The sequence below is a fragment of the Musa acuminata genome, chromosome BXJ1-2 (assembly GCF_036884655.1).
Source record: "Musa acuminata AAA Group cultivar baxijiao chromosome BXJ1-2, Cavendish_Baxijiao_AAA, whole genome shotgun sequence".
Classification (NCBI taxonomy): Eukaryota; Viridiplantae; Streptophyta; class Magnoliopsida; order Zingiberales; family Musaceae; genus Musa; species Musa acuminata.
In genome coordinates this window covers 24,760,334-24,775,161 of record NC_088328.1, presented here as the reverse complement: position 1 = coordinate 24,775,161, position 14,828 = coordinate 24,760,334, and the positions used below count along the sequence as shown (strand labels likewise).

General features: G+C 40.5%; 3 protein-coding genes across 3 annotated transcripts; 1 reads left to right on the top strand and 2 right to left on the bottom strand.

Annotated features, from left to right (window-relative positions):
• The first annotated feature begins 122 nt into the window (after positions 1 to 122).
• On the top strand, positions 123 to 4,231 carry LOC103975876 (phosphatidylinositol 4-phosphate 5-kinase 5). Its single transcript, XM_009390996.3, has 3 exons — positions 123 to 1,294; positions 3,253 to 3,511; positions 3,639 to 4,231. The coding sequence occupies exons 1-3, from the start codon at positions 303 to 305 to the stop codon at positions 3,810 to 3,812; spliced, it is 1,425 nt and encodes a 474-aa protein (XP_009389271.2). The 5' UTR covers positions 123 to 302; the 3' UTR covers positions 3,813 to 4,231.
• A 471-nt stretch (positions 4,232 to 4,702) lies between these two features.
• On the bottom strand, positions 4,703 to 5,614 carry LOC135612845 (FCS-Like Zinc finger 3-like). The gene is made up of 2 exons (XM_065109587.1): positions 5,228 to 5,614; positions 4,703 to 5,150 (listed from the first exon to the last, which is right to left on the bottom strand). Exons 1-2 carry the CDS (start codon positions 5,506 to 5,508, stop codon positions 4,958 to 4,960), a joined length of 474 nt encoding a protein of 157 aa, XP_064965659.1. The 5' UTR covers positions 5,509 to 5,614; the 3' UTR covers positions 4,703 to 4,957.
• Positions 5,615 to 8,024: 2,410 nt separating this feature from the next.
• On the bottom strand, positions 8,025 to 11,752 carry LOC103976341 (receptor-like protein EIX2). Its single transcript, XM_065109579.1, has 2 exons — positions 10,250 to 11,752; positions 8,025 to 10,128 (listed from the first exon to the last, which is right to left on the bottom strand). Exons 1-2 carry the CDS (start codon positions 11,655 to 11,657, stop codon positions 8,303 to 8,305), a joined length of 3,234 nt encoding a protein of 1,077 aa, XP_064965651.1. The 5' UTR covers positions 11,658 to 11,752; the 3' UTR covers positions 8,025 to 8,302.
• Positions 11,753 to 14,828: the final 3,076 nt, after the last annotated feature.

The following is a 14,828-nucleotide window of genomic DNA, read 5'->3' as shown; positions in this document are numbered from 1 at the left end:
AGAGAGAGAGAGAGAGAGAGAGAGAGAGAGAGAGAGAAAATGGATGGAGAGTCGCATCATTCAATCATGAAGCTGTCTGACAAAATGCTCACATAAAAAATGCTTGGATGACCGATGACCATTCTCACGTTGACACCATCACACATCCTCGCCCTCCCTTCTCTTCCTTTCCTTCATATTTGGTTGCAATAAGGAGAAAAGTGAAGAGAGACAAGGAACTCTTTTCTCCTCTCTCTCTCTCCCTCCGTGTGATGAGGCAGCAGTCGCAGCTACCGCACCGGTCACCGCCTATCTCTCGATAAATGCATCATAAGAGATCGGAATCCGAGATCGGAAAGGAAACCCACGCTCCCTCTTCCTCTTCCGGTTTCCATCCGCGTCCTCCTCCTCTCCTCCCTCTCTTCCACCCTTCCGCCCCCAACCCTAACCCTAATCTCGATTCCCCCCATGGCCTCTCCGTCCCCCACAAGCGGCCCATTATGAACCCTCCCGGCGCCGCCGAGCCCTCGCCCTCCGCCATCGCGACCTCCCCCGCCCCAGTCCGCCGGCGCCTCGCCCCCTCCGCCGCTGCCGCCCGCTCCGCGGCCCGCCACATCCTCCGCCGGCTCCACCTCCGCCTCCGTCTCTTCCTCCTCCTCTCCTTCCCCTCCCTCTACCTCCTCATCACGTCCTCCGGCGACGCCGCCCCCGATCGCTCCTTCCTCCTCGACTTCTTCTCCGCGGTCGCCTTCTCATCCGTCCTCCTCCTCGTCCTCTGCGTCTCACTCAACGCCCTGCCCCTTCCTTCCTTCCGTCTCCTCTTCTCCCGCTCCTCCGCCCTCCTCCTGCCACGCCACCACCTCCCACGCCGCACGAGCCCCGTCCTCTGGTCCATTGGCAGCTCCTCCTCCCCCGACAAGCCCAAGGTCGACCGCCGCCCGGCCTCGGGGTCTGACGTTCAGGTCTACAGCAATGGGGATATCTTCGAGGGCGAGTTCCATCGGGGCAAGTGCTCAGGGAGCGGGGTGTACTATTACTATATGAGCGGCAGGTTCGAGGGCGATTGGGTCGACGGGAAGTACGATGGGTATGGGGTGGAGACCTGGGCCCGAGGGAGCCGATACAGGGGCCAATACAGGCAGGGACTCCGGCATGGGTTCGGGGTGTATAGGTTCTACACGGGTGATGTGTATGCAGGGGAGTGGTCGAACGGGCAGAGCCATGGATGCGGGGTGCATACATGCGAGGATGCAAGCCGATATGTTGGGGAGTTCAAGTGGGGGGTGAAGCATGGGCTTGGCCACTACCATTTCAGGTGCAAGCTTGAGGATATCTGTTCTGAGTTTTTTATTATCTATTATTTATGCTGAAATTTATTTTATCTTCATTGTGGAATTTATACTTATGTTGGATTGCATGGATTTGATGGTTTAAAGATACACATTATCTTATAGTGATTCTTCACAAATTTAGACATCATGTAGTTAAATGGTGTAATGAAATGTAAATGGATTTGCCTCTCTGCTTTACTTCACTCGGTTACTTCATATGATGCTCTATCCTTCTTCTATAACTTGGACAGAATTGGCAGTGAACCCTTAGTTTTTGTTGTTTACATGTCTTGTAATCCCTGAACTTTAGCGTGATAAATTTCATTTGGGTTTCTGTTCTTCAGACTGGTTGGTGACTATGTTCGGTTTGATTATTGCTTCATTTGTTTTTGCAAATTGCCATTTGCAGAATTGACGATTCCTTAGTTATGTTGATAATGGTCTAATCATATGACCAACCTACATGACGTTATTGGATGTGGATTTTACATTCGCAGTTATATCTGGATGCCTTTGTTTGTCACTTCCCTTTCTTGGTTGCTTCTCTGGTTGTGCAAAGTGGGGAACATGTGATGATACATTGATTTATTTTCATTAATTGGTTACTACATTGATTTGTTTCCATATATTGTTTGAATGTCTTTATGAGATCTTTCTCCTAATTTCCACAAATTGTACTCTACCTTTTTTCCTAGCACATTCAATGTCTCAAGATAATAGGAAAGTTGTTCTGGCATAGATGCGTATGATGATGAAAGACTAGGTTGGTCTCAAGTAATCTCAGTAGGATCTGATAAAATTATTTCCTATCTTTTGTATAACCTTTTGGTTACAGCTGTAATTTTTCTCTTTAATTTTTATTTCATTTACAAAAAATTACAATCATGACCCAAATTTGTTCTTTTATTTCTTGTGACCATGTAGAAGCAAAGAAATTGCATTGGAAGAGCATAATGACCCAAGTAAACTTTTAGTCTTGTGACTTGTGTAAGCACTGTTGCACCATTGTTGTCCAAAATGCTGGAGCTAAAATTAGCATTCCTACATTATTCTATTTATATATTCAAGTCAATGCTTACCAACCCTGATTTCATGATTTCCCCCATTCACACCCCTAAGGTCTTTGTTTGGATATACTTACCAATGTTTTCTAGAGTGTTACGTGACACCTAGGGTTCTTATTAGCCTTTCCTATAAGGCAGACCTCCATGGTTTAATTGGTATCTTTCGCAGTCGTATTATTTGCAGGCTGACTTAGTGTTGGCCTTTAGTTTTTATTTTACTATTTTTTGCTTGAACAAGTCTTGATGTTTCCTGGCTTCTAAAGTATACATATCTTTTACTTTCTGCCTAGCAGTAATTCATCTCAGCTGCTTGACTTGTGATTCCAGCAAGACAAACCTATTTTGCCTTATAGATATGCTGATATCACATTTGCCAATTAATATTAATTTTACTTTTGAAATTCCTACAATATAATGTAAATAAAGCATCTTTATGTAATTGCATATGTTGTATACTCTGGCATGTAAGCTTTCGACTTGTAATACTGTAATTATTATGTCTATCTTAATGATTTACAAATTTGTTATGTCCTGGCTCTTTGGAGTTGTTGAGATATTTAAAAGGTTGTTCTTGTGCTTATTTGCTTATGTAGTGATCTTCTTATTCTTGTGTTTCGATATTTATTTGTCGAATATGGGCAGCTGTAAGTTGTGGTCAAAATCAACTGGCCTCCAATTCCTTTTTATGCTTCCTTTGTTCAGTTAGTAACTGCATAAAACTATTGTCATCTTTCCTGCTGCACCCGGACAGACCATTGTAGTACAAACACATTTACAAATAATATTATCTGTGATGTGCGCCTAATCATTGTTATCTACCATCTAGTGTCTCATTCTTTACCAAATTGTGGGATTGATTTTGCACTAACCTTTTGAAGGAATGGAGACACGTATGCTGGGGAATACTTTGCAGACAAGATGCATGGATTTGGGGTGTATCGTTTTGCAAATGGGCATAGATATGAAGGTGCCTGGCATGAGGGCAGGAGACAGGGCTTGGGAATGTACACATTCCGAAATGGGGAGACACAGTCAGGTCACTGGCAAAATGGTGTCCTTGATACTTTGAGCACGCAGAGCATTAATCTCGCATCGCCAGTTGCTGTAAACCATTCAAAAGTTTTGAATGCAGTCCAGGTAAATGGGTTTTATTTCTTTCCAGCAAACAATATCTGAGCTCAATTTTCCTCTAGCAACAAAGATTGGACCTATTGTCCATCCATACAGGTAAGATTTACATGTGTTGATTCGCTTGCATCCTCAGGAAGCTCGAAGAGCAGCAGAAAAAGCCTATGATGTGCCTAGGGTTGATGACAGGGTGAACAGGGCTGTTGCTGCAGCAAATAAGTCGGCCAATGCAGCTAGGGTCGCTGCAGTAAAAGCTGTTCAAAATCGCATCCCTGACAATGGTGATGACATACGAAACCACATTGTGTGAAACACGCTTCAAATTTGGACAAATAAGTCTTTGAAGAATTACCAGTGTCTGCTTTGGACAATTAGCGGATGTCCAGAAGCGAGCATCAATAAGAAACTTCCAAGCTTCATCCATGCAGCATATTGTGTTCTTTGTCTTCCCTCTTTTCTCTTTCCACTGCTATGCTTCAACTGACCTCACTGTGAGATACTTTCAGTTGTCGAAGATAACTGATAGACGACTCAGATTTCAGATTTCTTTTGCCTTTTTGCTTGCGCTATGTAAGACGCCAATGTGATGACTGTTCATCACAATGCGGAACTGGTGGATTATGTTTCGGTCTGTGTAGAGAGTTGTTGTGTGTCCGGCTGTGCAGGCTAGAGATCAATTGGTTGTATGCGGAACCTTGTCAACTTTATGGATATCTTCAGATCACGAGATGTGCTTTGTGTTTGGCCCTTATTGCGTAAGTATGGTGATTTGTCAGGTTATGTTATGCACAATGCTAAGCTAAACGACGAACACATACATCGGAGGTGCGATGGATCAAATTCATTCTGAATGAAAGAAGCTTCTTGATCGGTTATAGGAAGGCATATTTTGGAGTTAGATGCAGAGAAGGTATAGAGCTGCGGATGATCAATGAACACATAGTGACTCGGATCATCTTTTGTATTTGAACGCTGTCTTCTTTACTTGGTTCAAGTCGAAACTAAAATCTACAACTCAATAGAATCCAGTTGATCAAATTCAAGCTGAGCTGGCCAGTAAAGGGAAGATACTTCTGGTATCCCTGATCCCTGCAGTTAGATTCTCTGTCGAAATCTGGACTTCTCAACCGCAAATCTCACCTCAGATTTCTTCGCCTAAGATCCGCATTGATATGGCATCAAATCCACTGGGAAGTGAAATGAACAGAACAAAAATTATTGAAGCCTCATATTACTTTTCCTCCCTTTGAAGGCCAAAGCATCAGATACAAGCAGTAACAACAACAACAACAACAGTAGGAAAGCAAAGAAAAACTTCCTTCAGACCCAGACAAAAATTGACGGCATAAAAACCTCAACTCATCATCCTTTACAAGCATTAGAGCTTCCTCTTCTCTTGCTCTTCCTGGACTTTAGCTTCGCACAACGACTATAGCTTCTGATGCATCGTTGTGATCACCCAGCCACCACAGTGCCGGCTCTGACGTGGATCTTCTCAGACTTGGCACCGCCGGCGGCGGCGATCTTCCGCTGCTGTTCCTTCCTCGAGCTGGAGGTCTTTATGGACAGCTTCCAGCTCTTCTCCTTGGCTTCGTCGATCTCGATCTGCTCCTTCCGGCACTCCTCGCTGCAGAACGGCATGTCCCCTCTGCAATGCACCACTATCATCAATACAACCGCAGGGTCTTCCAAGTGACTCAATGATTGGGTCAGGGGGAGCTAAACCTGTACATGAAGATATCGCGGTTGCGGGCGAGGGGCTTCCTGCAGAGGGCGCAGGAGTCCAGGAAGTGGCGGGGCTCGTCGTCTTCTTCGTCGTCCAAGCCATCGAAGAACAGACTTCTCGGCCTCAAAGACGACACGGATCCCAACATGGCGCTTCCGTAGCAAGAGGGTGGAGGTGAAGGTACGTAGGGGGAACAGCCAGAGAAACCTGCTTGGATTTCGACCGTGCTTAAAGATCCATCAGAGGAGGAGGAGGAGGAGGAAAAGGAAGAGGAGCCCATGAGCTCGAATTCTGCAAGGATGTAGTGACAGATGGGCAGAGAGGGGGGGTTAGGGGATCGGTTTCTGAAGGGAGAAGGAGAAGGTTGGTGTATAAAGAAGTGGTGGAAGGTACAACATTGATGGGGTGGGTGGTTTTGTGTTGAGAGAGAGAGAGAGGAACAGGTGGCTTCCAAACCGCGACCGGTCGCGGGATCCATGCCACCAAACCATTGGAAAAGCTTGCCTGGTCTGCCCTCTCTGAGTTGATTCGGTGTGGTTGATACGATAATATATGATGCATGTAGCGATCAAGCAGTTCAGTGTCATCACATTGTTTCCCTCCAAACCTTGAACACTTCTAATGCAAATGGGACGCAGTGACGTCGCCGTAGTTAAAGCCAGTCGATCCTCCGACATATTGGCTCTTCCTTCCTCTTTCACGGGCAACCGCCTTAGTTTCCGTGGCGTCCCTGAGATGCGGCAGCTCAGCTCCCCGAACTCGAGATCGCCGCTTCTTCCTCCAAAGTAGTAGGAAAAAGAATAGTTACGAAGAAACGAAGCGTTGTTGTTTGGGCCTGTGGAGACGCCGAGACCACGATTAAAAGTCGGGCAAAATTATTAGTATTATAATTATAAAGTATTTACTTTTTTTTTTTATAAAATATTTATTATTTTTTAAAAGATGAGATTTTCTTGTCCCACCTCCCTCCACCTCTTTCTCCTAACAATAGCTTTGTGCCTGTCTTTGTCCGTCGCCTTGCTCTTACCCTCGTCCTCACTCTTATTTTTCATTATCGTAGTACATCTAAGGTCACGTTACCTTGTCGAGGAAGCTCCATGCTCTCATCCATCTCGTTTATCATCTTCATCTTATGTTTGTCATTATTGTCAATATACACTAAGATCGCATTGCCCTTAAGACCTTTCTCTCTCAATTCCTCCGATGGAGACATGAACAAGGGAGTGGAGGTCCTAGGAGTCTCGAAAGTTATCATCAAGGGGGTCATTACTATGGAGGTGGTCATTGCAATGGGAGTTATTGTCATGACAAAGCAAAACGAAGATGGTGCAATAGTATCATCATCGTGGTGGTTATTCTCAATGAAGGCAACCCATAACGAGACCATAACAGAACAAGCTTATGGGTAAAACAACAAATATAATCTGCCATATATATGACTTAGGGGTGGATATACCCAGGTACTAATGGTAAATGGGTAGGAGAACGATATTTCATGATCTAAAGAATATATTATATTCTAATTCCCGCTGACATAGTAAAATCAGTAAATTAATTTTTAATTTTTTAATCAAATTGGTACACCTGTGTCAAAGTTTTGATTAAAGACATGTATCTTTTCCTATCAATCCCTTAATATAGCAAAATCCAAAAGCTTCAATCATTCATGACCGGTGAAATAGAGATGTAGAAACTCAATTATTAATAACTCTTCCCTGAGAATAAGAATGTTCATAGTATTTTTGCATATCTTTTCGAAATTCTAATTTAAACGTACAAGGATTCAATTAGGCAAATTTAAACCTAGAAAGGCCCATTGTATTATCAATTAAGACATTACTAATGAAGCCATTAACCAAAACAATAATCGATGGTCCAATAAACCACTTATGTATAATATACGTATATAATTGTTTAGGGTGAAGAAGACCATATGATGTTCAGTGAGTGTGCCTCCTTTAGGTAGCAATAGATACAAAGAACAATGTGTGTGTAAGGTTTGTCTAAAGCCAAACAGAATATTTCCTATTGAATTGTTTGATTGATTTGGTGTCCATGTTACTCTTGTCAATTTATAATGTGAGATAATCTGAGGTTGAGTTCTTTAGTGATGTTGTGATATTTTACATGTATTTCTGTACTTCAAGGAAAAAAAAAAACTTTTCATAACATTTTTTGTTTGCTAAAACTAATGGGATAATATCAAGAAATGTAGATTGCTTAGATCTAAGCTTTTGTCAACACCTTGCGCAATCACATGATGTCCGCCAATGTGGAACATGTCTCGATACACTTCACCCTCGAAATAATAAATCTTTATTTCTTCCTACTCTTTTATATTATGTAATATATAGATAGATAGATAGATAGATAGATAGATAGATAGATACGTATATGTATTATGATGAGCACCCTAGAATTAATGTAATGTAGCAGGAACAAAGTGGTTCTATAATTAAACATTTGTGAGGTGTCTCCATGTGGAGATGAGCTTCTTGTTTCCTCTGAGTCTACTCCAATGACCCATCTTATAATTTAATATCATGATAATGTAATTTACTTCTTGTTAGTGTCAATAATAAGTCCAATGAAACCCATGCTACGGTTTACATGGTTTTCCTGGATGCTGTCAAGCTAAAACTCTAATGATTTGTGACATAACATGCAAGCCATGAGCGTATTACATGATGCTAATATTATTACTATTGCTTAAGTTGGATGAGTCATGTCGACCCCCTCAAACAACAGAGTTAGAATTTGTTAATTAGATTATGAATCACCTTACAAGCATAGATATGAACACCATAACCACTGCTGCATGAAACAAATAACAACTCATAAACCATAGGCAGAGGACTCGTATTTTGATGACCTAAAGTTTTGACAAACAACTACGTAGACAAACATCAACATATCATATAACAGATTCAGTATAGCATGCACAACAAGGAAAAATTAAAATCATGATGGTGTGTTATGAAAAGACATGCAAACCATGAACGTGATCGATACCAATGCCAGTGCTATTGCTTCAGTAGGATGAGTCATATCGACCCCCTCTAACAACAGAGTCATCAAAGCTTCCTTTTGTATTTTGCCACGGTCACTACCATCTCCACGTATAGCTTGTCAAACATGTTATCAATGGCACGGAAGTACGCGATCCTCCATATCCGTCGTAACAAAAGGCTTCCACAAATCGCCCAAAATCCAGTAATAAATCCTAGGGTAATGCTTGTATATAACCATAGTGTTTCCATTCTGCTCTCAGAAGAATCTTCATTTTGCTCTTCTCCATCAGTCTTCGCTATATTCACCGTACAATTTTTGGGGAGAGGAGGGCCACAAAGATTTGGATTACCAGCATAGGCAGATGGATCATTTAAAGTTTGCAATTGGCTCCCAGTAGGGATTTTACCCGAGAGATTATTATATGACAAGTTCAAATCATTTAAGAAATTTAAATCTGCCAAGGTCGAAGGAATTATACCCGAGAGATTGTTTCTTGAGAGGTCGAGGATTTCTAGCTGTTGCATTCCGTCAATGTTGCTTGGTATCTCCCCTGTTAGGTAATTCCCAGATAGATTTAAGCTTCGCAGACGATGCAAATTTCCCAACTCTCTAGGGATGCAACCGGACAAACCATTGTTGGAGAGATCAATGACTGTGTCGATTGAAAGTAGCATGGTGTTGTATTCGAGTTCACTTCCTTTTGTGAAGAGCCACATGTAATCCTCATAGTCAAAATTATGAAAGTACAAACCCTTTGAAGGAGAGCCTTTCAACGCAGTAAAATTACCAAAGCTGCTTGGTAGTATTCCTGAAAGATGATTATTCGAGAGATCGACTATCTGAAGAGATGTAAGATGAGATAACTGAGGAATGCTGCCAGTAAAGGCATTCGAGCGTAAGTTGAGAGTCCTTAAGTATGGTAGGCTTTCTCCAATCCAATTTGGTATATTGCCGATGAATTTGTTGTGAGCCAGATCAAGAGTAACCAATCCGGTAAAATTTCTGAAAGAAAGAGGGATTTGTCCCATAAAATTATTGTAGTTCAGATGTAGTGACTGTAGATTTTGTAAATTGCTAAGGGAGTCGGGAAGTCCTCCTTGTAATTTGTTGATTGATAAGTCCAATATAAGTAAACTTGAGGAATTTTTCCAGCAATTAGGAAGCTCCCCTGACAAATTATTTTTAGAAAGTCGAAGCACTACCAAAGACTTGATTCGACAATAAGAGAAGGGGATGCCACCCATAATCTTATTGTCGGAGAGAAACAAATATTTCAGATTTGACATCATAATTGATATTTTTGGAGGAAGATATCCTGATAACGAGTTATTGCTGAGATCCAACACAGTTAGATTTGAAAAATAATATGGTACATCACCACCAATCATATTATTGGAGAGATCCAAATACTCGAGACTGGATGGAAGCCAATTGGGAATCGCTTCTTTCATACCTGTATTTGATAAATCTAATTCACCAAGAGTGGTTTGTGTTTGGAGCCATTTCGGAAAATGGGGTATAGGTAGTATTTGGCAGAATTGCATATAAAGTGCGTCCAGCTGAAAGGGAGGGATCCAGTCATCGCTTTTGTTCAAGTGTATAGAGTTATATGAAATGTCCAAATATTTCAAACTTGGTAGATTAGCGAGGCCGTCCTCCGATAAGCTCAACGAGTTATTGTAAAGATCCAATTGGACGAGGCCCTTCAACTGTTTGATTCCTTCCGGCAGCATCCCATTAAGGTAACTGGAACGTAGAAACAAAGATTGCAGCATAGAGAGGTTTCCAATAGATGTAGGCAATGATCCGTGGAGAGAGTTATAAGAAACATCCAAATACTCGAGACTAGAAGGAAGCCCATCGAGAATCATGTCTATTGCTCCCACTCCTGCATGTGAAAATATAATTCATGAAAAGATTTGTAAGTTTGGAGCCATTTCGGAAAATAGGCTATTTAAAAAAAATGTTATATAAAGAGCATGAAACTGAAAAGGGCGGGATCCAATCACCACTTTTTCTCGAGTCGTAGTTGTTCGAAATGTCCAAATACCTTAAACTTGATATATTACCCAATTGGACCTCCGATATGCTCAACGAGTTACGACTGAGATCCAAATAGACAAGGCTCTTCAGTTGTCCGATGCCTTCCGAAATCGTCCCATTCAAATCATTAGAATATAAAACTAAATGTTGCAGCAATGATAGATTCCCGATAGATGCAGGCACTGATCCACAGAGGGAGTTGAAAGAAAGATCAAGAGATTTGAGATTCTTGATGTTCCCTAGCCAATCCGGAAAGGAACCACTCAGCTGGGTGCCGCTGAGGTCCAATTCCTCCATGCTATGCCTGAGACATCCAGAGAAAACCATTTCTAGATTGGCAAGCACATCTTTGATAGGCACATGGCTCAGGTAGAGAATTTGGAGCTTGCAGAGGTTGGATATAGGAGCTACCTGCATGAAGCCATCTTGGAACACACTCCAAGACAAGTCGAGTGCCTTGAGAGATGTCAACTTCGTAACAGAATTAGGAAAGAATCCAGATAGGTCATTCCCACCAAGATAAAGGAACTCGAGGCTAGTAATATTGAACACCCAATCTGGTATGGTGGAGTTTATATCATTACCTCGTAAATCAAGAGTGGTGAGAGATGTGAAGTTGGCATGAGACAGCGAACGTGGAAAGGTCCATAAGTCACAACCTCTTAATTCAATCTCTTGAACATGTGGCAACACGTTCAAATCTTGTAACCAGTTGGTCGCATTTGTAAAACGGACACGAGTCATGTTAAGATGCCGAAGGGAAGTGAGCATAGAGATCCATCTCGTGTTCTCAAGGTACAAGCAGAAGAAGCCTTCACCGTCATCATCCCAATAGCAGTTATAAGAAAGGTCGAGGTGCTGCAAAGTGGATAGATTTCCGAGCTGGTCAGGTACTCTACCCACGAAGCCTGCACCTGAGAGGTTAAGATATGTTAGTCTTCTGAAAGCTCCCAAGAACTTTGGGATAGGTTTATGCATAAAATAGTTGCCGCTGAGGTCCAGGCGATTAAGTTGTTGGAGAGAACGCAGTGATGGAGTTATGTCACCACGCACTGCCCATTTGCATCCTGGATCATCATCCAATATGTCGTACACCTCCGGATGAGTGCAGTACTCAATTGGATACGTCAGACGTCTATTTCGAAGATCCAGCTTGATAACATGACCAGAGATGTTGCTGCAGCCAACTCCTTCCCACGCACAACAGTCCTCCCCGACCCAGGAAGAGAGACGATTGGAAGGATCATGAAGTCCACGCTTGAAGTCGATGAGGGCTTTCCTCTCCGTCTCTCGGCAGCCATGAGAAATCCCAAGCTCAATGCTCAGAACAGCAAGAGAAAAGGTGAGGACAACAAGAGGGGTTCTCCCGCCCATGTTTAACGGTGAGCTCTACCCCTAAAGCCGGCAGCTCTCATATGTGTATATAAGCTCATATTTGCCGTGAGTGCCCTGTTAGAGGAGAAAGTTGTCAGGAGGGAACTCCTGGATGAGGCTGAACGCTTCACACGAAGATGTGTCCAACAAAATTGTCACTAGTCAAAGTCAAGCAACGTGGAAGCAAGTCAATGTCCAAAACAAATTGGGAACTCACATATGGTGGAGGCTTTTCCATAGCTTAATTTCCACCACTGGTGTCGCATTCCTGATCATAATCCTAATCTACTACCAGTCAGTCAAACCATTGGAGATATGATGTATTTATTATACATCAGACAGTATCACTAACCGAGCTTGACCACATATATAAGCAGACATCCAAACAGTATGATTGGAGATTGGTGGTGGAAGTAAAAAGCCCTCGTCAGTGTAGCATGAAATTTATGGCAAAATAGCACTCTTTTGATCTCATCTATGTACCATGATTCTTAAATTGCAAAGTACACCAATTAATATTTTTTATTTTTGGTAGAAACTTTGGGTTCTCACAATGTTATAAGCACGAAGCCTTAGGCATACCTTTCAACCCTTCTGCTTCCTTTTTCTGATTCAATGAAAGTTATCTTTCTTTTAATAAAAAAAAGAATTCCAAAGAAATTGAGAAATTTACCACGATTTATGATAAATATTTGAAATGTCATACATATTGTTGAAAATTATGCATGGAGCGATTGTTTCGACATCTTACATCAGCATCAATCGTTAACCAGAGGAGGTAGGCTGATGAACTTATCTTCAATCACGTTCAATCCCAACAGATGTGTATAAATATATCCATTTTCCTATTACCAAACAATAGGAAAGTAATAATTGTCCATAGTTATAGAGGTGCACTTAATTACTCCTATGTGTTTTTTCATTTTTTTTATTATGAAGATGACATATACTTATCTTTTGAATGAATGGATTTCTACTAGACAATACCATGTTGGAGATGACTTATTATTTATAATAATAAGTATTAATTATTGATATACTATTGAAGATGGTATTGTTCTTGTTTAAGAGATGTATTAATTAACTCCAACTGATATAAATTATACTATTCTATATTAATTATACTTGTCTAAGATATCTTCCAGACACAATGTACATTCAAGATGGCATGTCTGGCTTCTTATTTGTATTAGCTAAAAATTATGTAGACCTTTCATCTACAATCGGTGTCATTTCAAACAATCATTTCGTCGAAGATAATGAAAGAAAGCTACTCTTAATCGATATCGTTTACTTGACTTAACGATTTGTCTAATTCTTAAATTTAGAAAATAAAAAAAAAATCACTCAAATCATTGTCATTTACTTCATGTGTTGAATTGGAGAATTTATAATCAAAATTAAGTTAGTTATTGAATCAGTGGCTAAAAGAAGTAATCAAATACTTAAGAGTGTTAATTTTGGAGCATTAATCTCTATTTCAATGTATTGAGGACATCAACTTATCTCGTGTTAATTGCTATTAAGGACATCATGTTGTGTCAAACAATCCATGAAGGCAACCAAAGAAAATTGCTTTCAATCGCTATCGTTTACTTGATGCAACGATTTGTCTAATTCATGATTGAAGGAAACAAAGAAAAGTCACTCAAATCATTGTCATTTACTTGACGCAACGATTTGTCTAATTCATGATTGAAGGAAACAAAGAAAAGTCATTCAAATCATTGTCATTTACTTGACTTCACTAATGTGTTGAATCATTCAATTGAGTCGAGAATTTATCATCAAAGGTTAGTGATAATCTCTATTGCAATGTATTCAGGATATCGTGTGGTGTCAAACAATCCATTCACCAAATGCAACCAAAGAAAACTAATACGAATCACCATCATTTACTTGACCCAGTAATTTGTCCTATTCTTAAATAAAAAAAAGAAAAGTCACTTAAATCATTATCGTTTACTTGACTTCATTAATATGTCTGAATCATTCAATTAAATCAAAATTTTATCATAAAAGATTGATGATTGAATCAGTGGCTAACAGAAGCAATCAAATACTCAATAATGTTGATTTTGGAGCATTGATCTCTATTGCAATATATTAAAGACATAACTTTTCCCAAGTTAATTGCTATTAAGGATATCATATCGTGTCAAACGATTTATTCACAATCAAAGAAAGCTACTATGAATTACCATTGTTTACTTGACCCAACCATTTATCCAATTTTTGAATGAATAAAAGAAAAAAAAGTCACTCAAATCATTGTCATTTATTTCACTTCAATCATTCAATTGTAATGATAATGTATCATCAAAGATTAGTGATTGGATTAGTATATAATAGTAGTCAAATACCTAAGAGTTATGATTTTAAAGTATTAATCTATTTTGTAATGTATTAAGAATATCATTTTATCTCTGGTTAATTTCTATTCAGTGATATAAATTTTAATTTTGTTGCTGCAATAGTCGTATCGACTTGTTTGATCCTCAATGGTTTCTCTGTATACAGCCACATGTAAGTGCATCAAGTTCTAAATGCAACAGCAAGCCCTTCCATCGATGCAACCGATTAATTGTCGAGCATTGCCATGTTCATTGTACGCTCGCATTCAACAACCAAAGGAAGCTCATTGCTATTCCAGATTATATATATATATTGTTAGAGCTAGCCCCAGGATATTTACCACAAGGTAATTTTGGCAACACAACAAAGACAATAAAGCGGAAAGAATAAAGCGACAAGAACAACAGAACACCAGAACACCAGATATACGTGGTTCGGTCAATTGACTTTGACCTACATCCACGGAAGAAAGAGGAGCAAATTACTACTATAAAAGAGGGACACTTACAAATGCCTTAGGAAATGTTCCTAGGCCATAAAACACCTTCAGCTTCCTAAACAAGAAGACTTCAAACCATAAGCGGGTTTTCTTGTGATGCCTGCTGTACTTCTTGTGGTGTCTGTGGTACTTCTCGTGGTGTGTCTAACATCAAAGCTCAGGCCCTTATTTATAGTTCCAAGACGAGACAACAAGTCTGATTTTCCCGATGTGGGACTATGGGACTTGCCAAACTAACAAATCTCCACCTTGGCATGTCCCAACAAAACTTGCTCCACCTTCTTCACAAAAGCCCCAACGGGCAATCACTAACAATG